Source organism: Purpureocillium takamizusanense, chromosome 7 (assembly GCF_022605165.1).
Source record: "Purpureocillium takamizusanense chromosome 7, complete sequence".
NCBI lineage: Eukaryota > Fungi > Ascomycota > Sordariomycetes > Hypocreales > Ophiocordycipitaceae > Purpureocillium > Purpureocillium takamizusanense.
The window spans coordinates 133,951-157,211 of NC_063074.1; the positions used below are offsets into that span (position 1 = coordinate 133,951).

The 23,261-nt window shown below is 58.1% G+C and overlaps 2 protein-coding genes across 3 annotated transcripts; both read left to right on the forward strand.

Moving 5' to 3' along the window:
- The first annotated feature begins 522 nt into the window (after positions 1-522).
- Positions 523-6,435, forward strand: YCF1 (ATP-binding cassette glutathione S-conjugate transporter ycf1). Of its 2 annotated transcripts, XM_047988844.1 has the most exons (9): positions 523-1,089; positions 1,164-1,973; positions 2,024-2,639; positions 2,693-3,946; positions 3,996-4,156; positions 4,210-4,313; positions 4,367-5,352; positions 5,422-5,490; positions 5,810-6,435. In XM_047988844.1, exons 1-9 carry the CDS (start codon positions 775-777, stop codon positions 6,133-6,135), a joined length of 4,641 nt encoding a protein of 1,546 aa, XP_047844842.1. In that variant the 5' UTR covers positions 523-774; the 3' UTR covers positions 6,136-6,435. The 2 variants fall into 2 exon arrangements, with proteins under 2 accessions (XP_047844842.1, XP_047844843.1); XM_047988845.1 differs by having other exon boundaries at positions 5,422-6,435.
- A 7,944-nt stretch (positions 6,436-14,379) lies between these two features.
- JDV02_007358 (uncharacterized protein) lies at positions 14,380-19,122 on the forward strand. Its single transcript, XM_047988846.1, has 6 exons — positions 14,380-16,271; positions 16,341-16,692; positions 16,757-16,937; positions 17,006-17,458; positions 17,517-17,747; positions 17,804-19,122. The coding sequence occupies exons 2-6, from the start codon at positions 16,474-16,476 to the stop codon at positions 18,565-18,567; spliced, it is 1,848 nt and encodes a 615-aa protein (XP_047844844.1). The 5' UTR covers positions 14,380-16,271; positions 16,341-16,473; the 3' UTR covers positions 18,568-19,122.
- The last annotated feature ends 4,139 nt before the right edge of the window (positions 19,123-23,261 follow it).

Here is a 23,261-nt window from a genome sequence, read left to right on the forward strand (position 1 = left end):
TTTGGATCCTGCCGAGCGGGGAACATGCGCGAACGAGGCCAATGGTGTGTAAGCTTCGGCCACAATCTGGCCGGCAGCAACGACATCACAGCCGTAAATCATATTAGTCCGCATGGAGTTTCACGTCGCTGCAGGTAATCGCTGCGCATGTAATGTTTGTTAACCTCAGGGTAGCACGTTCCGTGTTACGACCCTGGATGCGTAATTGGTGGAGGTACGTCCTAACTACAGTCAAGTCCGATAAACCCGAACCCCACTGACAGCCCCCCGGCTGCCTTAGGTAGTGGGGGCCTCGCTGCCCCAGAAAGTCACCTCACCAAGAACCCACGCCTGAATGCAGGGCGTCATCGGTGAGACGGCGGGTCCAGCTGCTGCTGCAGTGGTGGGGACCATGCATTGAAGCGGCGTCGCTCGCTGCCATTTTAGCGTCCTTTGGCTGACAAAGCCCCGCCGTTCACAGCATGAATTCGCTTTCGCGGTCAGCGGACTTGCAGAGTTGAAATAATACTCACGGTCCTCTCTCCTCCCGGTCTGATACTGCTCGTTTGTCCCGTCGCGAGACCGAGTGCCGACATCCAACAACTGCAGCGATAGCCGCGTCCGCCGTGCCGCCGTCGCATCGCATCGCATCGCAGACACTCGCCGACGTCGCTCCCCGCGTGAGAGACCCCAGCTGTCCGACCGCCCCCAACTGCCGACGACCCGAACCCCGGAGCATGTCGTGACGCCGTGCGACTTTCGATCGTCTCGACTTTGGGAGAATAGGACTAGCATATGGATCGGTACGGCGCCCAGCAGGTCCTCCTGCGAACCGGCTCCTTTACGGGGTTGAGACCGGTTCAGCAGCTTGGGAGCGGCTACCTCACCGCCACCGCCTCCTTCAAGCAGCCGCTCTGTGGTAACGCTGAGGGTTGGGGACCGCTGAGCCCGTACCGCTACGACTTCACGCCATGCTTCATAGACGTCTGGGTTGCGACCGTGGCCGTGTATGGGCTCGTGTTCGGACCCGTCGCTATTTGGTGGCTACTCAAAAAGAAGCAACAGCTTGAGAATGGAGCCTCCAAGAACTTGCACTTCTATATCAAGCAGGTTGGTTGAACATATCATCCCATCAGGAGGAACCAAATCGAAACTAATGTCCCACCCCCTTTTCGCGCTTCTAGCTGCTCCTCGCGGCGATCATCGCAGATGTTGCCGTGCAATTAGCATTCCAAATCATCGAATACCGAAATATATGGGCTGGCGACTTCCGTGTCTGGACTACGGTCTTGACCATCCTCTCCCTGGGCGTCATCTTTTCGATACAGTGGCTTGAGCACTCGCGCTTGAGAAATGCCAACGGAGTTGTCCTTTTCTACTGGCTTCTGCTCATCATCTCTCTTGCAGTCAAGCTGCGCTCTCTCATATCTCAGCAAATTTACGACACCAATTTGCCCTACTTCATCACCTACTGCGTTGGTCTCGGCTTCTCCGTGGTCGAGTTCTTGGTAGAGTGGCTTTGGCCGCGAAGCTCGACGCCCCGCGGATACGAGGCCATCTCCGAGGACGAGGAATGCCCTCTGGAGTATGCCACCGTCTTCTCGAAGCTGACCTTCTCGTGGATGACGCCTATGATGAAGTATGGCTACAAGGTATTCTTGACAGAGAATGACCTCTGGGGCCTGACCAGGTCGGATCAGACAAAAAACACGGGAGAAGCCTTCGAGGACGCCTGGCAACATGAGCTGAAGAAGCGGTCCAACTCGCCATCTTTGTGGCTTGCTCTGTTCCGCGCATATGGTGGCCCCTATGTCATTGCAGCCCTGTTCAAGGTTGGAAACGATGTCGCACAGTACATTCAGCCTCAGCTCCTTCGCATCCTCATCAACTTTGTCAAATCATATGAAGACGGCCAGGAGCCTCAGCCAGTCATCAAAGGCGCCGCTATTGCCCTGGCTATGTTCGCCTGTGCCGTATTTCAGACCAGCATGGTCGTGAGTACAGTTGTTTCCTAACGTGAGAGCTGCGCTGACCGTGTTTTCAGCACCAATACTTCCAGCGAGCTTTTGAGACGGGCATGCGCATCAAAGGTGGCCTGGCCTCGACAATCTATCGCAAGTCTCTGCGACTGTCCAACGAAGGCCGGTCGTCGAAGACCACGGGCGACATTGTCAACTACATGGCTGTTGATGCTCAGCGCCTGCAGGACCTGACACAGTTCGCCCAGCAAGCATGGTCCGCTCCCTTCCAGATCATCATCTGCATGGTCTCGCTGTACAATTTGGTCGGATGGTCCATGATGGCCGGTATCGTTGTCATGATCATCATGATGCCTGTTCAAGGATTTGTTGCCCGAATCATGAAGAACCTGCAAAAAGACCAAATGAAGAATAAGGACGCCAGAAGCCGACTGATCAACGAGATCATCAACAACATGAAGAGCATCAAACTCTATGCCTGGGGCTCTGCTTTCATGAACAAGCTAAACTACGTCCGAAACGAGCAAGAGCTTAAGAATTTGCGGAAGATTGGTGCTACACAGGCATTTGCCAACTTCACATGGAACACGGCCCCGTTCTTCGTTTCCTGCTCCACATTCACCGTCTTTGTTCTCACGCAAGACCGGCCTCTGTCCACTGACATCGTTTTCCCCGCTCTTGGTATGTTTTCCGTTCGCCCATCATATAGTTAGTGAAGACTGACCCTGCTATAGCTCTCTTCAACCTCCTGACCTTTCCGCTCGCTGTCCTGCCTATGGTCATTACCTCGATTGTCGAAGCATCAGTGGCCGTCGGTCGTCTGACGTCGTTCCTTATGGCTGAGGAGCTCCAACCCAATGCCATCACCATCAAGCCCGCCCCCGAGGAGATGGGAGAGGAGACTGTTCTCGTACGCGACGCGACCTTCTCTTGGAATCGCCACGAGAACAAGCATGCGCTCAAAGATGTTGACTACACTGCCTACAAGGGCGAACTCTCCTGCATTGTCGGGAGAGTCGGTTCTGGCAAGTCATCATTCTTGTCTAGCATCCTCGGTGACCTGTGGAAGGTCAAGGGCGAAGTCGAAGTCCGAGGAACTGTTGCGTATGCCACCCAACAAAGTTGGATCCTGAACGCCACCGTGAAGGAGAACATTGTGTTCGGATATCGCTACGATTCTGAATTCTACGAGCGTACCGTAAAGGCCTGTGCTCTTCTGGACGATTTCGCTCAACTGCCAGATGGCGATGAGACTGTCGTCGGCGAGCGTGGTATTTCGTTGAGCGGAGGACAGAAAGCTCGTGTTGCTCTTGCTCGTGCTGTCTACGCCCGCGCCGACATTTACCTGCTGGATGACGTCCTGTCGGCCGTCGATTCTCACGTTGGCAGACATATTATTGACAACGTCCTCGGCCCCCGCGGTCTCTTATCTACAAAGACTCGAATCCTCGCCACCAACGCCATCGCCGTGCTTCGCCAGGCCAGCTACATCACCCTGCTCAAGGACGGCGAAGTCGCTGAAAAGGGTACTTACAACCAGCTGGTATCACGGAAGGGTCATGTTTTCGACCTCTTGCGGACTGCTGGCCACGACTCCAACGGCAGTGGATCGAGCAGTGCCAGCCCACCGTCAAGCGAGACCTCGACGGTCATCGAGCCTGAGACCGCGCAAGACAAGGAGGAAATGGAAGAGGCACTGGAAGCTGTCCCTGAAATGGCCCCTATTAAATCCGCGTCCATGGGCGACAAGCCGCGCTCCAGCAGCATGGCAACCCTGCGCCGAGCCAGTACTGCTAGCTTCAAGGGTCCTCGTGGGAAGCTCACTGATGAAGAGGTTGCTGGAAACACGAGAACTAAGCAAGCCAAGGAATTCGTCGAGCAAGGCAAAGTCAAATGGTCCGTCTATGGCGAGTACGCTAAAGAGAACAATCTGTTTGCCGTCGGTATCTACATACTGGCTTTGCTTGCGTCGCAGACAGCCAATATGGGTAAGCTACACCTCACGACTCTTAGAGATTGTTGCTGACCCTCAACTAGGTGGCTCCGTCTGGCTGAAGGAGTGGTCTGATCATAACCAAGAGACCGGTTCGAACGAGAACATTGGAAAGTACATCGGTATCTACTTTGTATTTGGCATCGGGTCCTCCGCCCTTACCGTCGTCCAAACCTTGATCCTTTGGATCTTCTGCTCAATCGAGGTTTGCAAGCCCACCAACTACTTTACCTGCACGCTGCTCTGACACAGGCCCAGGCGTCTCGCAAACTGCACGAGCGGATGGCCAATGCCATCTTCAGGTCACCTATGTCGTTCTTTGATACGACGCCGACAGGTCGCATCTTGAACAGATTCTCCAGGTTGGTCTTGATACCGAGATTATCTTGTGAAATATGTACTGACTGGGACTTAGTGACATCTACCGCGTTGATGAGGTTTTGGCGCGGACTTTTAATATGCTCTTTGTGAACCTGGCCAAGTCTGGCTTCACCTTGGTTGTCATCTCTTTTGGAACCCCAGCATTCATCGCTCTGATCATCCCGCTCAGTCTGGCGTACTACTTCATTCAGCGGTATTATCTGCGAACGTCACGCGAGCTCAAGAGACTGGACAGCGTCAGCCGCAGCCCGATCTACGCTCACTTCCAAGAGTCGCTCGGTGGCGTTACCACCATTCGTGCGTATCGGCAGCAGCAGAGATTCGAGCTTGAGAACGAGTGGCGAGTTGATGCCAACCTCCGGGCTTACTACCCGTCGATCAGCGCCAACCGCTGGCTCGCCGTGAGGTTGGAGTTCATTGGAGGTGTCGTCATCCTGGCTGCTGCCAGCTTTGCCATCATCTCTGTCACCAATCACAGCGGGCTCAAGCCGGGCATGGTCGGTCTCTCCATGTCGTATGCGCTGCAAATAACTACTTCACTCAACTGGATCGTTCGCCAGACCGTCGAGGTCGAGACGAACATTGTCTCAGTGGAGCGCGTTCTGGAGTACGCCAGACTTCCCAGCGAGGCACCCGAGATCATTCCGGGCAAGCGCCCGCCGGTTGCTTGGCCTGCCAAGGGCGAGGTGGACTTCAAGAACTACAGCACCCGCTATCGTGAGGGGTTGGACTTGGTCCTCAAGAACATCAGCCTTGACATCAAGTCTCATGAGAAGATTGGCGTTGTTGGGCGGACTGGCGCTGGCAAGTCCTCCCTGACTCTGGCCCTGTTCCGACTCATCGAGCCAGCCACCGGCAACATTGACATCGACGACCTCGACACATCGTCCATTGGCCTGTTGGATCTCCGCCGTCGGCTCGCCATAATCCCGCAAGATGCCGCTCTGTTCGAGGGCACCGTCCGTGACAACCTCGACCCCGGCCATGTCCATGACGACACGGAGCTCTGGAGTGTCCTCGGTGAGTCTCGCGGCTCGAGAATTGCCGCCCAACGCGTTCGAAAGCTCACGTGCTAATTTGTGGTCCCAGACCATGCCCGTCTCAAAGACCACATTGCCAATATGGATGGCGGTTTAGAGGCAAAGATCAATGAAGGAGGTGAGTTAAAATCCGAGCCCAATCCCACGCCCCTCTCCCACCCAACCTGTCGTGTTGTGCGGAGGCGCCTGGACAGGCTGTCGATCCCCTGCCCCTCCTGCTGGTCCGTGTGTCTGTGTTCTCTGCTCTCGCACGGCATAGAGAGTATCCACACTCGGCTCTCGCTGGCAGCGGCCGTGAACACGGCACCACCGGCAGGCCGGCGGGGACATGGTGGCCCCTGGGCAGGCATACATAGCCTTAGGCCTTCTAGAATTACGAGAGAGTTTAATTTGGCCGAAATGCTAACTGGCATTTTTTTTTTCTTTCTTTGCATCAGGGTCCAACCTCTCGCAGGGCCAACGGCAGCTCGTCTCTCTTGCCCGTGCTATGCTCACGCCGTCCAACATCCTCGTGCTAGACGAGGCCACCGCGGCAGTCGACATTGAGACGGACGCGATGCTCCAGGCGACCCTGCGATCCCCCCTCTTCTCCAACCGGACCATCATCACTGTCGCACACCGCCTCAACACCATCCTCGACAGCGACCGCGTCGTCGTCCTCGACAAGGGCGAGGTCGCCGAGTTCGACACGCCCGCCGCGCTGTTCAAGAAGCAGGGCATCTTCTACGGGCTGATGAAGCAGGCCGGTCTGGAGATTGAATAGGGAGGGAGCCGCTTCCACCCTCCCTCCCCCCTCGGCGAGCCGCACGCGTCGTGTGTAGAATTCTTTTTTTGGTCTGTCTTGTTGAGGAGGCGTTGAAAATGAAGTTGCATCAATGTTGTATAAGACAAAGTACCCCTGTTCTCTAATACCGAAATGTCATCATCAGCGGCCGTGCGGGTAGCATCGACCTGCTGGCTGGCCTAGACTGCAAATGCCAACAAGAAGTCTCGATAGTCCTCATACATACTGTGTGTACTACTACGTAATGTACGTACGGCGTATACTGTACTTGCAAACTCGTATGAAGTAACCGCTTTCTCTCACCAGGGCAGCCAAAAAGACCTCCCTCCACGCTCCGTGCACCTACCTACCTGCCTGTTCCTCTGCTGCCCGCCCCACGCTGGCTGGCGATGCGAGCGGCCCTTGCGCCTCGCTTCCGATCACGAGACCTCCTCTGCCTGCCCCTTGTCTACGAAAGAAGGGGGGGGGGGTCCTCTCTTATCCCGGATTCGCACGCGACGAGCCTTCCACTCACTGACTCCCTCCCCCCTGGCCAGCCTCTGCTCTGCCCTGCCCTGCCCTGCCCTGCTCTGTCGATTACCAATCGCGGCTCTCGGCTCGCGGTGCCAGGGCGGCACCTTCCCAGGAGGTCGTGAGGGTAGCAACCACAAATCCGAACGAAGTTGGGCGTCATGGGCCCGGGCAGCCGGCCAGGGCTCTTGAGCGGCCCGCGACGTTGCATCCCACGGACCACCTCCTCCCTCCCCCCTCCCTGCTTTCCTTCCTCCTCCTCCAAGCCACGGCCGCCGCCGCGGCGAGAGCCCCGGGAACGACATTGCACCATCATCCAACGCATTTCGGATGGTTAGTAGTTGGTAAACCGAGAGAGACGTCCTCCCGACACCATCGGGCGCCGCACCCTTCCCACCATGGCATTTCGAGAGGCCCGGCTAGCAAGCCAGTCCCAGCACGCCGGTGACCGTGGGTCCGTCCGTCCATCCGTCTGTTGCCCCAAGAGCTCGAGCCAGCCGGCCAAGCCACTTTTCTCTTCTTCGAAGCAGAGGCATGACGGCTCGCTACGGCTTTCCCCTGCTGATGGCGGCATACTGCTACAGTGCGTACGCTACGTAATAGGGCCTGGGCGCAACCGAGCCGCAGCCCATCTACATACTGCATACCTGTTGCTTGCGGGCCGAGCCCGAAACCTTCCCTCTCCACCCCGTCCTCCCCCGTGGAGAAAAGGGGGACGGCGGGCGCGCCGCATACCTGCGGATATCTCGAGGACAGACAAGAGCCCCTCCGCGAACCGTGATCCCCGGCGCCTCGTGGCTGGGATGCGCGAGGCTGCGGGAGTTTGCCCGCCCGCCACCCACTGGTCGACGTACTTACGTTTGCAGGAATTGCTTGCTCCAGGAGGCGGTCAGGCGCACAACCCCGCCCCCCCGGATCATTAGGAGACCACGACACGCCGTCCGGCATTCGGGAGATGGGAAGCCCCGCCTGGTGCAAGTGTGCCCCTACGTAGCCAACAGCCAAAGGTGTTTGGGAGAAACCGTTCCGGTGTGTACACCAAAGGGTATCTGGCATGAGGCGGCACAACTGCGTGGACAAAGGTTGCGTGCTATGCCCCACGAAAAGAGAGAAAAAAAAGAGTGTGACGAGCAGTCCATCGACGGTGTGGTGTTGGAGAATGTCTAAAGGCACACTAGAGTCGGAATGATATCGCGGTCCTCGAACGCGAGCAGACATGGAGGCCTCGCATCCTCTCTTCGAAATTGCGAATACGTGCCATTGTAAAAGCTATCGTCGTGTCGCAGAATAACAACACTTCTAAGAGGCGAATGCCATGTTTGATTCCGCTTTGGCCATCACTAGGGTTGTAATGAAGCCCTGCGCACGCTTCGGTAAGCACGTCACGACCAACTCCTTCAGAACAGTTCCCCATTACAGGGTCATGTATGAAACTTACGAGGAAGGCCACAATCAATGCCACTATTGACTGGAGTCCGAGCATTCGGTCCCGCAGGAGCAGCGAGTGGAGGTTGACGGACCAAATGATGGCCAAATCTGTGAGAGGGGTTCACGAAGACTTTGTTGGTCCCTGGCTCGCGCAGAGTCTTGAAAGGACATGAGAGGCATCCCAACGAGGCTTCTGTTTCTGTGGCAAATTAGGCCAACGCCAGGTCGTGGGGCTGTGGACCAATGCCAGGTAGAACCTTCACACATCGAGTACGAAGTGCAGTTTCCGTGTTATAGGACATGTACGGTGACGAGACATTCGTTGAGAAGAGTCCATGGCCTGATTTGCGGTTGATATGACGGTATCGTAAGCTAATTGGGATATAACGGGCAGAGAGCCTAAACCGCTCTTGTCATAGTTGGCAAGGGGCCTACTGCCTACTCCTTGGCTCTGAGATCCAAGTGTCACCATAAGTAGGCGCTCATCGATTGTCCCGATGTATAGAGAGAGTGACATTCCGGGCCCAAGCGATTGGGCGTGGAAAAGCCGCCCTGCGAAGGCGGACAGGGATGGCAGAGCTGACGAGTGCGCAGCGTTACCAACGGGGCGGCTCGTCAGCAGCAGGGTCCAGTAAATAAGCGAGAAGCACCTGCTGATCACCGAGAACTGAGGCGCGGGCGGCGCTGTGGTCAACATCATGGCGGCTCGTTACCGCCATCGTGGACTCGGCTACGGAGGCGAATTCTATGCGTCAGCAAACAGCACAGGGCATGCTCAGACGACCAACTCTCAACTCTCAACCGTCTGCCGTCGTCTCTCGCAGTTGCGCGCCTAGGCGCATTGAAGTGTCGAGGCCCAGGATAGTCAAGCGCACGAGGCCCGAGATGTACAGCGGTCTCCGCTTAAGTGAGGCGACAATCCCGCTGTATTGAGGCGGGTCACGAATCCGGCCACATTACAATGAGTTGCTCCGTGCATGGCTCTCGCGGACCCAAAGGCTCACTCACAGACCTTGTGTCGCGAGTCTGGAAGTGGACTACAGTACTACGCACATCTCGGCCGGCAGGTCGCGACCAACAAGACTGCGTACTAGACATAACAACAAATAACAACGACAACGCGCCCGCCGGGATACCAGCGGGGACGGCGACAAACTGTAGGCGTTGCGCAGCTGGTGTTGTGCCGCGAGGAGATCGCACGGCGGCTGTCCGAGTGTCGATTTGGGCAAGTGGACTTGATCAGTGGGGACTTGTTGCAAGACGCTTGTGCCAGCTGTGCAGACGGGACCACCGGGAAAATGCCCGGTTCGCGCCAGCTGCTAGTAAAGAGATGGCCAAGCACGGAGGGCGACCAGATTCGGGACCAATCAGGGTTTGAGACCCCATCCAGCTCAATGAGAGACAGGGTTCCAACTTCTGGAGGGTGTGGTGTGCCCTGGCAAGCTCGCAGTCTTGGAAGGGGAGGTGTGAATGATCGACAAGGTGGCAGTCGGCAGAGCTCCATGCATACGCATGTACGTACTTCGTACTTGGGAGTCGGTTCGGAGTGGAGGCATCCTCGCAAGCCTCGGTTCGGTAGCGTGTCTCTTCAACGTATCGGAGCGATAATAAGAAGGCTTTCGTTTTAAACAGCCCCTCGAAGAAGCGCCGAACGGGTGACGCTCGAGCATTTCGTGTACGTTCCGCTCTTGCCGGTCCATGTCCAGGTCAGAACCGCTTCAGAAGATGGCAGAGGGCGACAGAGAGAGAGAGAGAGAGAGAGAGGATGCAGCACGCACCGAGAAGGAGATGCTCCGCATCCCAGACAGCGAAATTCCAGACTGAACTCTTTGTGGAAGCGCGCGCGGGGGGGGGGGGGGGGGCGCGACACGTCCCAATCAGTGAAAGTAGGCTCGCGGTTCCGCGCCATTGCTGCATTTGCCGTTGCTAGTCTAGTTTTCTCGAGAAATCAAGAATTGCTTCTCCTTGCCCTGGACCTCGAGGCGTGGCATGTTGATGCACCACAACGAGTACCTTCAGAGCCCGGCATGCTCCGCCAGGCCCGGTCGAGATAGTAGCTTCCATGACACTTATTTCGGCTTTGCCAGGTGTTGGTCGGGGTGTGTCGCGTTGTGTCCAGGGCGTTCCCAACCCATCCTGCTGCTTGGAAATGTGCGGTACAACAGGGCCTGAGTCCTGTACGGATGTTTATGCACTAGTATAGGGGAACTACCATGTTGGTTGGTGACGAGAGGTTACCCGATGGTGCGCTATGAGCGAAGCGAAAGCACCAAAAACAGTCAACGACATGGTTTGCCTGGAGCGTTGACGTTGCCGCACACGAGTGTGGGACGGTGGGACCCAGGCCGACACTATCAGGCCGCGCCACACCCCTCATTAGATCAGTTGCCTCTGTGACGAGGTTTGGTCGCCTTGGCCGATAGGGTTTGGCGGGCAAATGGATGACGGATGGAGCAGGTCGGGGAGCTGGAGATGCGACTCGAGCCGCTGGCCCACAAGGATTCTCTTGCGTCTGGAGATTCTTGACCCAGTACTAAGTTAGTAGCGGGAGCTCGGCATTGCTTGCCTTTGCGCTGTAAGTTTGATATGGGAAGAGGGGTAAGACGGCGGCCTACGTGTTGCCTAGCGTCAGTCATTTGCACGTCACGCCTTCGCAGGGCGAGCCTCGTCTGCACGCAGCTTATATCGTAGTCGATAGGCATGGCATGTACTTGTTCGCGCTCCGTCGCTGCGCCAAGGGCAGATCGGGCGATCCCCCGCCGGCGCTGCCCCTGCTCGGTGGTTGACGACAGTCGGCAGTCGACAGATCGCGTTGCGCTGTGTCCGTATATGTGCTTGCCAACTCGAGGGGAGCCGACTCCCCAAGATGGATGACATGGTTTCCGCTTACGGCCATGGGAGCATGCAGAGGACAAGGAACGGCAGATACAACGGAGCCAGGCGCTGCAGTAGAGAAGCGCACTGGCCCGCTGCACGAAGGCGAAGCGGAGGCAAGACGGATTTGGTGGCGGAGGTTGCCCTGCTTCGCAAATGTGTGAGACAAGTCGACGAAGACAAAAACATCCATGCGGGTGCGGACGCAGTACGTAGGTAGGTATTGTAACGCCTTACTTGCAGGTGAGAACGTACATGGGTAGAATGGCAACGCCGCGATGCACATGCATGGTGGCATCGGGCCATCGGGCAATGCGAGTCGCCGCTGCGCGACTGCCCTCTCCGTCTTGACTCTTGCCGTACGAAGTAATGTACGAAGCTTGAGCATCCACCGGCGGCAAGTCACGACCGACCGGGTGCTCCTGCCGTACCGTACGTAGCGGTAGCCAAGCAAAATCGCCGCAGGTGCACTGTGAAGACGCACTGTCTTCCATGCTCGGGTACAGTGCGTCACCGCTGCACCTGCGCAAATGCCTGCCCTGATCCGCATCGCACCGCATCGCACCGCACCGCATCAGCATAGTATGGAGGCGCGCTGTGTGCGGCTGGTACGGCATCACGGCCTCGTTTCACACATTTGTGTCTGGTTTGAACCCACTGCGGCCGACCGACCGACCGACTTGTCGCCCCGTCACCGAGGCCTGAGCTCCCGCACGCGGACTGCTCCGCGTCCTGGGCCCGTTCCTGGAATACCAGCCGGCCCCCGCTGGGCTCCCGGACGCAGCCCTTTGGTGGCCCCGTCCGTACCTGCGTCCTGCCCGGCCAGTCGACAGGAAAACGTGCCTTTGGACCCGGGGAATGGGATCGCGAGAGCGTGTTCCGCTCGTCTCTCCATGGTCCCATCCCGGCCGGGACTTTGGCCAAGCGCGGGCGCACTGGTTCCCCCGTCTTCATGAACCATGGGCTATGCATGGGATGAGCCATGGCACCGGCACGCACTCATCGCCGCAGCTTTGCCCTGGCCACTTGGTGCATACCCAAGTACGCAAAAACATTAGTTGCCCTCCCCTGATACGAACGAACCAAACCTTGGCCGGCCCTGGAGTGCTGCCCATGCCATCCTCACCGTTGGGCACCCCGTGGCTCCAGTCGTCAGATACCAAGTACGCTTCCCGGATTCGCCGCGCTACCTACGATGCCACCACAGCGTCCACCACGCCCGCAGCTTGCGAGTTTGCTTCCCACAACGCCAATGCACATCAGCGTCATGCCGGTGATGTCTCGGGTGGAAATCAGCCAGGGGAACGCCCCAGGCCACCGTCGTTCTCAGAATCTAACTTGACTGGGAGGGCGGCCGATTTGCCTGACGCGGACGCATTGCATGCGAATAACCACGCGTGTCGACAGGAGCAAAAAGAAAATGGAGGAAAAAGCAACCAACCAAGCATGGAGTCAAACCAGGGACCACCCGCCGCCGCTGGGCCGCCTCGTGAGCATGCGGCAAAACGCCATGGCCACTCGCAACCTCGTATGTCACTGCGGCGCACACGGCACAATCAACCCCCCCCTCCCCCTTTGACGCTCGCTGTCGCTCCTGTCATCGAACGGCAGACGCGCTCGCAGTGCACCTTATGGCTTGCTCCTCTCCTCCGCCTTCCCTCTCGCGCGCTCTTTCTCTCTTCGCAGGGCCCGGTGGTGTTGATCCGTGAGGAGGCAGAGACCACCAGAAGAGCTGGCGATGCCAGTCCTCCCCAACGCCCCGCCACAGCGACCCAGCACGAGTCCCGCATTCCTTTCTTTTTGCAGAGCCCGTGGTTGCTTCGTCCCAGTGGGCCGCCCGCCCGCCCGGCCCGCCATCCTTGAGAACCCCGTTTGCCCCTCAGGTCCATGGCGGCGCCTCCAACGAACTGGCTTGGGGCTTGGTACTCTGACGGCTTGGCACTCCGAGGTGCAAAAACAGACCCTGGCCTCGCGCTGGCGCCACGCCGTCCCTCGTCAAGAGCGTCGGCAAGGGAGAGTGAAGAGCGAGCGCCATTCCCCCTCAATGCGCAGCCACGGCGCTCTTCCCTCCTTCGTCCCGACAGCAGGTCGTCCGGTCCAGGCTAACGCTCTGATCAGGGGGCGCCACGGCTAACCAGCTGAACCAAGTCGGCAAACATTCACCAACAACATTGCTGTTGCTGTTGGCAGCGCGGACACACTGTACAATGCATGATGCCATGGTCAACAAGTCCCTCTCCAGAAAGGGTCGCCCACTCCACCAGCACTGACTGGCTTGGCTGGCAGTGGGGTGAAAGTTGTGCCAAACTCGCAGCAGGCCCAAGGGCTGTCTGGCCGTTGATGCTCATTAGACCCGGCGAACCTTGCCTTGGCACTGAACGGGAAAGGGACCCATTTAACCCACTGCGTCTAACAACCGTGGCCCCGCTGCCAATGCCCTCGGTCTTGTGCTGGTTGCGGCTAAATTGCTGATCTGGGGTGGCAGGTGCTGGATTACGGGGACGCAGCGGTACGGTACGGTACGCCGTGGAAACTCCCGCGTTTTAGTCACCGTGCAAGTTATCGTGGGCGCTCGCTCATTCACAGACAGTGCAAGTCTCCCATCATCGCGTCCGGACAGCGCCGGGCGATCGAAGTTTAAAGCCCGATCCAGGAGGGGTTCTCCAGCTCTACAGGCTGGCATGTGCCCTCACAGAAGCGAGACCATTGTAGACGGATGCGCCCCATACAATTACAACATAGGTATCTCGACGCCCCTGCCATTCCAGGCCCGCTCCGTGTGTGCGGACGGAGGAGTACCGAGTACGGAGTGCTGCGTACAGTGGACGGCGGCCGCTCCAGCCACCAGATCCCTGCCGGTGCCATCCGAGCAACCCACGGCTTGACCAGCGGCAACACCGGCCGTGAATGAAGCCGGCCACGAGCCCGACGTAACCATGGTCTCGAGTGTAACTCTGGATCGCCGCGTACGACGTGTGACAGTTGTCACCTCTCCTTGCGTTTTCGGCACAGTGTTGCGGCAGCGCGGACGGCTAGGGTACTTTCTCCAGCGGACTAGGCGCGCATGCGCACTACCTTTACCTGTGGCAGCCGCAGCTATGGTGACTGACTGCATCTACTGCTCCAGCGGACCGAGGCGGATGCCCGCCGTCGGTGGTCCCCACTGGGATCTCGCCCGCCACCACCCCAGGCACCGGGCGGGAGGGGTGGCGGCGCTGGGGAGCTGCCGGGGGGGAGAGTGGAAGAGGGAGAGGGAGGGAGGGTGGGCGAGACGACAGAAGTTTTCCAGAGACACGCAGGGCTCTTGGAAATAGCTTCTCTCGCAAGAAGGGCCCACAGCTGGCCAACGGGGCTCTCGGAGCTCCCATGACGCAGGGAACCTTGTCGACCAGCCTCACCAGCGAAGCGGACCAGCAGACGTACGTACTGTAGGTACGGCCGGACCGTGGATCGCGAAGCACCCGGCCCAGGCAAGGTCTGATGAGGCCGACGCTTGTCCCCCACGTCCGAAACTCTTCTCTCCTCCAGCTCCCTCGCCGGCGGCTGCGCGGGCAGGCAGGGCTCGGATCCCAGCAGGGGTGTGTGTTCGGGTGCAAACCCCGGCCACCACCATCCGCGAAGCGCCCCATTGGCGGCCCATTTTGCTGATCACAAACCCCTGTACACCCTCTTGCGACCTGCAACTAAATGCTAGTGATTGTGGCTACGGATGGGGACTTGAGCTGGACAGTCTGTCGGGTGCGCCTTTGCGTCTGACGATCCCCAACCCGCAACAGCGCACAAGGCCAGTGCCGTCCTGCTGCACAGCACCGCATCATCGAATGTAGGTATTCCCGCTGTTGGACGGCCCTGTTGGGCGGTGCTGCGGCCGCACGAGAGCGTACACAGACACACACACACACACACACACACACACATACGGACAGGGCAGCAGTACGTTTGTCAGTACTTCTGCACGCCCTCAGACCTGCACTTACACGAACCCTCTCCTTCTCTCCGCCTTCTCTTTCCCCCTCGTCGTCCACGTCTGCAGACATCGACTTGATTCGCCTCGAGCATCGCCTTCGCCCTCGTCGTCGTCACTCACGGAGCTCGCTGGACTCGCCGCTGCCGACAACCCCGTGCTGTCAGTGTGATCCTCGAGAGGGAGCAACCCGTCGTCACGCTCGGCCGAAGGCCGCCGCGAGTAGGACGGCGAGAAGAGAGACACCCACCAAGTCCCGTGCGGGGGCTGGTCTCATTGACTGCACTGGCCAGATCAGACGGATTGATTGATTCAACCAACCCGTTCCGACCTTCTGGCGCGCGAGCCTAGTCGTCCCGGGCAGGCGTGTTCCGCTCGGCCATTTGAGGCCCTCATCGCCCCGTCCGTCCCTACGATTCCAAGGCTCGTCTACTTCATCGCCTCAAGGCCGGCTGCCGCCACAATCATAGCAGAGCGAGCATCACATTGTCTGGTTGCTCATATCTCGACGCCTCAGCACATACCTACCGCCTGCACTTGTAATCCTGTCTATCCCACGCCACCACTCGTGCCTTGCTGCCCCCGCACCCGCTTCCTGCCTCTCAACGCGACGGACATCTTCCACAACGAGGTCCAGGCCGCTGCACTGCGCTTCTCGTTCCGCTACAACTGTAAGAGAGACTCTACGTCTCCGTCTCGGCCCCGTGCGAGCGGGATAACAACGGGGAAAGCCCTCGTCTCGCGCAACGGACCGTGACTCGACGCCACGACTGACACGCGCATCGCCGCACCGCAGCAGAAGCGCAACAAGCCACTGACCGAACGGCAAGGGCACTCAGCCCTGGAAGCCCTGGATACGGAACGTCGCACGCTCCCCAATTGTACACCAACCACGAGGGCCTGTATCTACGGCTCCTTCAAGCTCACCTGTGTAGACAGTTATCGGCACTGACAGTGTGGCCGATAACGAGCTGCCCACCCTCCCGCCACGTCGTTGCCCTTTCAAGGACTTTTTTAAGGATCGCGAATCTGGTTCTGCTAGTATCCCTTCCAGGTCTAGGCCCCCAAGAATCCATTGACATCTCGCCAGCGTTACACAGCGTCTGATCTCGAGCACGGAAGCCTGGTCGGGTCAAAGCATACCCTCGCACAACGCCCACCGGCCCTGTCCGCCACGACTATTCGACCCACGCATGGCACGGCATGCAATAGGCTCCCATCTCCCGAGCACCCCAACCGTCTCACGCAGGCAGGACAGCAACTCAGTCGCCATTGACCTGGAGATACTGCATTCATCCTTCCGTTTGGCAGCCCATCCCACGAAACCTGTCGTGCCGCTGTGAGTCCACGAGCATACCTAGACAAGTCAGCGCAGTTCTTGAGCATGCTGGCTAATATGCAGATCAAGCAGGTCTGCCTTATATCAACACCAGACGGAGCCCTTTTAGTTGCGACTTGGCACTGATTCGATCTTCTCCGAAAGGTTTGGCCCGGTTTACCAGCCTCACTGCTTGGCATCTGCTTCCTGAGCACGGCAAGCCATGGTGCGAGACTGGCCGAGGGATTCATTCCCCCGGCAGCAGTCGTTCCAGCAGCAATGCTACCCTCCAGCTGGGCGCCCATCCTTTCAACATGAGCGATACGGTCAAGATGCTGTGCCTCGGCAGGACGCATTCCAGCAGGAGCGATACCAGATGGATGGGAGTGAGGGCGCCCGCTTCCAGGATCAGTATGATTTACACCGCAGAGCTCCTCCGATGGTGAGTCGCAAGCAGGGAAAGGCTCGAGGATGGTGCAGCTGTCCTGACTTGGGAGAAACAGCAGATCGACGAGGCTCTACGGTCGCATTGCGGCATCGCCGCCAAACAGTACTTTGTCGCTGCCATCAACGATGATGGCCTCCCCATCACATTCTTCAGCCCCGGACAGAAGCTCCACGACAGTGCCATTCGGCAATTCTTCGACGCGAACAAGTTCCAGCAGGTCATGCGGAGGATTGAGTCGGGTGAGTCAAGTCGCGACTTCTTTGTACACTGGATGAGCGTACCGGACTGATCCAAGGCGGAAATCCAGGTGCCGATCCCATGCTGGAGGACGGATTCGGCTTCGAAGAATCCATGTACGGGCGCTCGGACAGCTTTGGCAAACTGCGGGCGATGGACCGGCGGCGCGGCTCCGTCTTTGATGACTGGGGCAGCCCCGCGCGACAAGGCCGGAAGCGGCCCCGAGCTCGTCATGCCGCCAACGATGACGACGTCCCGATGACAGTCTCGTCGCGAAGAGGCATCAAGGTTGGGGACTCGGATGCAGTATGGAACTTCTACGAACAACGGTTCAAGAACTGCCAGCAGACGGCTTGCAAGCTCATCGCCAAGGCATGGGTGAAAGCAGTAGAGCCGAAGAAGCAGTCAACCCATCCTTATACTGGGAGTGATGAAAAGGCTCCGGACTGGTGGCCGAAACCGTGGGGGCCCACAAAGGACGACAAGGTCAGGCATAAGGAGCCTGATCATCTGTACAAACGAGGTAGGGGTTCTCTTGTTGGCGTTCTCGTACTTGCGTCGGTTGCTGACACGCTTGCCAGAACGCGTGCATCTTCTTGCGCACATCCTACGTCTCGTCGTGGAGCCGAATGGGAAGCAGCATCCAGACATCCAGAAGCTCTGTCTCAATGTCAAGAAATTGGAGGAGACGACTAACGAGGCCCTGTCGGCCTTTTTCTTGGATAACGACGCCAACGCCAAGAAGCGACCGTACCTGAACGAGATTTTCAAAATGGCACGCCAGGAGGAGCGCTTCAAGAACGGCGAGATTGGTATGTGTACCTGACAAGATGAGAGACTAGGCCATGCATGACTGACATGGTCAAAGATGACTCAACCGAGGTCTACGTCATGGCGGAAGACAAAGTACCAGAAAGCTACCCTTCGGATAACGACGACGGGCCCTTCAACATTAAGGAAGAGGACGAGCACGAGGCGCAGCGCTCCAAGGGGGCGGCGGTGGTGCACCCCATGGCGCACACACCAACGACGACGGCGACCAACGGACACGGTCTCCATGGCGGCCCGAGCCCTTTCATGGGCGAACTCCCAGTTAGAGGCACGCCCTTTCACCCACCCATGATCCAGACAGACCTGGCACCGCAACAGCACTCCTTCGTCGAGGGCAACGGGCTGCCAGTAAGCGACCAGAGCACAGTCAGCACCGGGAGCGGTGGCCTCACGATGGACCTGGTGGCCAGCCCACACGACGGGAACAGGCGACCCTCGGTCTTCAGCGACTATACCAGCCCGGGGGGCGGGGCAATGTACCACCAGCCGTGGCAGCAAGGGTCAGCCGGGCCCAACTCGTCGTCCATGTACGCGTACACGACGCAGCAGACAACGCCCCAGCAGCCGGCTTTTGTCAGCCAGGCGGTAACACTGAACGCTGGGCAGCCCTTTTTGACAAGCTCATTTGAGAGCTCCCCGCGGCCCGAATATGATGCCAACGGCAACGCCATTTTCCGAGGTGGCGACATGACTGCGGCGCCGGTCAGCCAGCAGCCGGGGTACTACGTGCCGAGTGACGGGCGCGGGAGCTTGAGGGTCCTGACTCAGGTTGTGGACGCGGTGCCGAGAAACGCGGTATAATAGAGGTGACAAGACGGGTTGGGAACTGTGTTTGGCCGGTCTCTACGGCAAGCGACTGTCTGTCGTTTGTTGTTGTTGCTGCTGCTGCTGCTGCTGTTGTTGTTGTTGATGTCATTGGGCCCTGGTCTGATGCCCATTCTTTGCTACTGTCACAGAGCCCCTTCAGTTGGCGTGCGCGATACCCCTACGACAACATAGATCTCGCTCGGCGGGTGTCCCTTGGATGGTCCCTTTGGATGTTTCGGTTTGCCGCCTGACCATTGGATCGGTGCGTGAGCTGCAGAGCACGAATTTCCGGCAGAGCGTGCATGTTGTGTTTTTCCTGTTTTTTTTTCTCCCTCTCTCTTTCAATCCACGGCCTGCGTGCGTGTTGTCTGGGTCAAACGGAAATGTGCGTGTCCCCCTGTCGAGGGGCGTACAGGATGAGCATGTATACCCGAGCGTCGAATATGGTAAGCATCATGGGCTTTTGAGGCCTTTTTTTTCTTCTCTTTCCTTTAATTGCGAGACAAAATACATATGGGACGCAACATAGTTCGCGTGTACGAGTTTACGCACACATACATGCGCGCGCGCGCTTTGGCGGTGAATGTTCTGATGTGATGCGGTGGCGGGACGCTGCGTAATACAGGAGAGGAGATGGACGAACCACTTCCCCATTCGTCCCCCTCCCCTGGTCTTCCGGCATGGAGTACAGTACATACGTACTAGTTATTTCATACATACGTGGAACTTGGTGAGACGACACTCTCGCCTGCCGGCGACAAACAAGCCTAACGCAGGGGCATGCTTTGATGGCGTCCCGTCCCGTCTTGACCGACCCGGACCAAACCGCCTAGCCGACTTGCCTTGACCACGCTGGGCCCGATGCGGGCCTTGTAGTAGTTAAGTAGAACAGACGAGGGGGAAAAACCCATGAAGGCGGCCAGACCAATAGCCGCGTCGCACGTCGTGGGGGGGACGCACAGCATGACACTTTCGGAGGTGGTAGGGAGCAGCCAGCCAGCCCTGCGGGCTGCTTGGCCCTCCCTCCCCGTTCACCCTCACTCACTCAGTCAACCACACAGCTCGGCATCGATCAATCAATCAATCAGTCGAGTCTAAGGCAATCAATCAGGGTCCCCCTCCCCCCCCCTCCCTGGCAGGGGAGTCGGAAACTCTGTCGTCTCTTCCCTCCCCGCCACCCCGGTCCCCGCCGCCGCCCCGACCAGTCGTGTCTGAGCGCGGCCCGAGTTTGTGGCTTGCATGGGGGACATGGATGGACGGATGGTAGGATGGTAGGATGGATGAGATGGGATGGGATGGAGGGGGAGGCGGCGAAGAGGGGGGGGGAACAGCAGCAATGTCCGGGCCGCCGCCGCCGGGGGTCAACGGTGGCGGTCGTGGTGCCAGGGCGAGCTGCCTTGTTGTGTATGTTTGTATCAATGTGGCGTGCCTTTTGACGTCTGGCAGCAGCAAGAACAGGGCGGACGGGAGGGGAAAGGGCTCTCTCTCTCTCTCTCTCTCTCTCTGAGCGCGAGTCGTGCTGCTTTCTTTCTCACTGCGTCTCCTCCCTGTATACGCGCCCAGCGATGCGAGCACAAACAGCGCCGCCGCGCACAAGGTGCGAAGCGCGCGCGGCGTGTGTACTGTACATATATGCTTTGCGGCTTAGCCACCGTCCACCGCCGGTGTCACCGGCGGTGTGTGGAGGGGAAGGATAGCAATAGTATAGGGAAAGGGGAGGAGGGGAATAGCGAGGGAGGGAGAAAGGGCGTGCTACTACTCCTACCGTAGAGTCGCACAGGATGGGAGGGGGGGTGGGCGAGCGAACGAACTGCAAAACGAGCGTGCTTCCTTCGGGGTGGTTAGGAGGAGGAGGAGGAGGAGGAGGAGGAGGAGGAGGAGGAGGAGGAGGGGAGCGCCGCCCCGGGGAGGGGGGGGGGGTTGCTTGATTCGCACTGTTCGGACGCGACTACTACTACCGCAGTGCTTTGCCGAAGAAGGAGAGAGAGTTCCTGGGGAAGAGAAGGGGGGAATTGGCGTTGGTTTCTGCGCGGTGCCCTTTTTCCGTCCGTGTATACTCCTTCGGTAGGATGGTAGTTTAGTGGTGGTGATGGTGATGGCGACGGTATTGGTGGTTAGATGTGGCGGTGTTGGGCCTGGCGCCTGGGACAACACGTGTCCACGTACGGTCCATCACCGTCCATGGATTTTTTTGGTTCATCGGTGTACATGTACGGAGCAAGGTTGCTTGTTGCAGAGCAGCAGCAGCATTTTGCGGGGGGAGGAGAGAGGATTGAGACGCTGCATTGCGCTGCTGGGGGATGTATATTTATATCTACCAAGTACGAAGCATACATTATAATCATGTATATGAAATATATTTATATGAGTATAAAGGATGATATATTAAATATATACGAAGTCCATCGCTATGTATGAGTATATTGTCTGGGGCCGTGTAAGAAGCGGGTGTGGACGTATCCCGCGGAAAGCCTGTGAACTTGACGCTACTTGTAGGACTGACTGACCGACCGACTGACCGATTTAGGGAAAGTTTGGCTCTGTCTGCCATTCCAGCCCGCTTTTTATGCGGCTTCGGGATGATGTTGAGATGTATGTACGTATGTATGTAGTATGCAGCGCGCGGGGAGGGAGAGGGAGAAGCAAAAGAAGATGGCTTACAGGGATGACGGCGACGGCGGCGGCATGGGAGCTGGGGCGGGACGAGGGAGATGCATGCATACTGAATAGATGGAGAGAGAGAGAGAGAGAGAGAGAGAGAGAGAGAGAGAGAGAGAGGTGGAGGGAGGGATGGTTAGGGGGGACGGGGGAGGTGGCGTTACACGTCCCGGCCACCTGGTCGGTCGGTTCGGTGCTGCGGTCCGCTCGCCGCTTCTCGAATTGCGGCTGCTGCTTATAATACTAGTCGGTGTCGTCGTCAAGAAGGAGAGCTCCAAAAGTTGGTAGAGGAGGGGCAAGGACGGAAACGAGGCACAATGAGTGAGTGAGGGAAGAACAGGTTTCTCGTCGTCGTGGTCGTCGTCGCCGCCTCCGCGAGGGGCGGCCGCGCGGCACTCTCGCTACTAAACTTGGGCCAACCTTGCTCAATAACCCCCCGTCCTCTATTTCCTGGTTATTCTTTACTTCTTTTCTCGTTTTTCTTCTCCTGTGAACCCATCACCGTTGTTTCCGTTCTTATAAAGTAACACATAACATTGCACGTTCCTTTCTCACCAACAACAAGTGGAGATGAAGCAGACCAGGCGGCTCCTCCTTGCTTGCTCCTGCACGCTGGCTTTTGCATCTCCCCGCCCTGCTCCCCCCGTAGTGCATGCATGTATGCACGTAGATGCTATACCGGTTGTGTTGCACAACGAGAAAAAAAAGGGGGGGGAGGGGGGTGGGCGTCTTGGCTGTTCTCCTTCTGTTTCCCCACCCCCATCCGCGTCATGGCGCCTCACACACACACACATATATATACTACACGCCCGCTCTTTGCCCTGTGTGTATGCACTCACTAACCAGATAGATGGACTTTGTGGTTCGTACGTTTATTGCCTCGTACACAACGAGGCAGGCAGTGCGGTTGGCGCCGTGGCGGCTGTGCCAGACAAAGAAAAATAGGGGGCGAATTTTCCCGTCCCTTTGGCTAGTGACTCGTGAGTGACACCGCTTTTCACACATGCCAGGCATGCTTTCTCCTGCCAAGAGATGAGGGACCTTGCTTGCTTTCTCTGCCAAACAACCCTCAAAGGCCTTGCATCTGGGCAGCTGCTCACAGCGACCCCCCCCCCCCTCTCTCTTCACCGCCTGGCCGGTGGGATGCATACTACATGTAGTACGCAGGGACCTGGCGTGCCGAGCGAGTGTCGGGCGTCGGGATCTCTGCAGCATGATGTATGGCGTATGCACGAGAGGACTTGCACTCCGTACAGTGTCCTTTGGGACGCGGTCAAGTCCCTGTCAACGAATAACCCTCTTCCCACTCTTTCGCACTCTCTTTTACGTGGGTTCGGGGACTGCTGCGTCCTCATCATACATACATGCGTTGGACCCCTAACAAGAAACACGGCAAGGGGGAGAGGGTGGGGGGGGGGGGGCAGGGGAGCGCCTCACCGTCGTCAAGTGTCCCCGTCACCGCCACGGGGCCGGCTCATCGCGGGGGAGCAAAGGCGAGGAGGAGCATTCGCCTCCCCGCCGATTGTTGTTATTGTTGATGTTGTTGTTGCTAGTCTGAGCGAGACATGGCGGGCGCCTGTTACGGAAGAGGAGGAGGATAATTGAGGAGAAGAGAGAGAGAGAGAGAGGAAGAGAGACAAAGATGTGGATATGAGGCGTTGTGGTAATCGTACTGGGCGCGTTGCACCGTGAGAGAGAGAAAAAAAAAAGCCAACTCGCTCCCAGATGCCGCTGGTCCGATCTTTCCTTACCCACGCACGTTACTGTACACACGCATGCCACCGCCCAATGGGCATGGGGGGGCGCAAGGCTGTGACGCAAGGGGACAGGCAGGCGCGCGCCCAGATCCACGTATGGAGTACCAAGGTACAGATGTGCTTTCGTCGTACGTAGGCGTTGTATACTATCTAGTATACTAGGCGTGTGTGTCACCTACGATATCCCCTGGGGCGTGGGGTTGTTGTTGGAGAAAGAACAACCTAACCCCCACCCTTTTCGTCTGCGCTGTGCGCTTGTGTGAGTTACGTGAC

Coding starts and splice junctions, on each gene's coding strand:
- YCF1 (XM_047988845.1), top strand. CDS start 775: ATGGATCGGTACGGCGCCCAGCAGGTCCTCCTGCGAACCGGCTCCTTT. Junction 2,640..2,692: donor CATCGTTTTCCCCGCTCTTG/GTATGTTTTCCG, acceptor ACCCTGCTATAG/CTCTCTTCAACCTCCTGACC. Junction 4,314..4,366: donor ATCTTGAACAGATTCTCCAG/GTTGGTCTTGAT, acceptor ACTGGGACTTAG/TGACATCTACCGCGTTGATG.
- JDV02_007358 (XM_047988846.1), top strand. CDS start 16,474: ATGGTGCGAGACTGGCCGAGGGATTCATTCCCCCGGCAGCAGTCGTTC. Junction 17,459..17,516: donor TGATCATCTGTACAAACGAG/GTAGGGGTTCTC, acceptor CACGCTTGCCAG/AACGCGTGCATCTTCTTGCG. Junction 17,748..17,803: donor CTTCAAGAACGGCGAGATTG/GTATGTGTACCT, acceptor ACATGGTCAAAG/ATGACTCAACCGAGGTCTAC.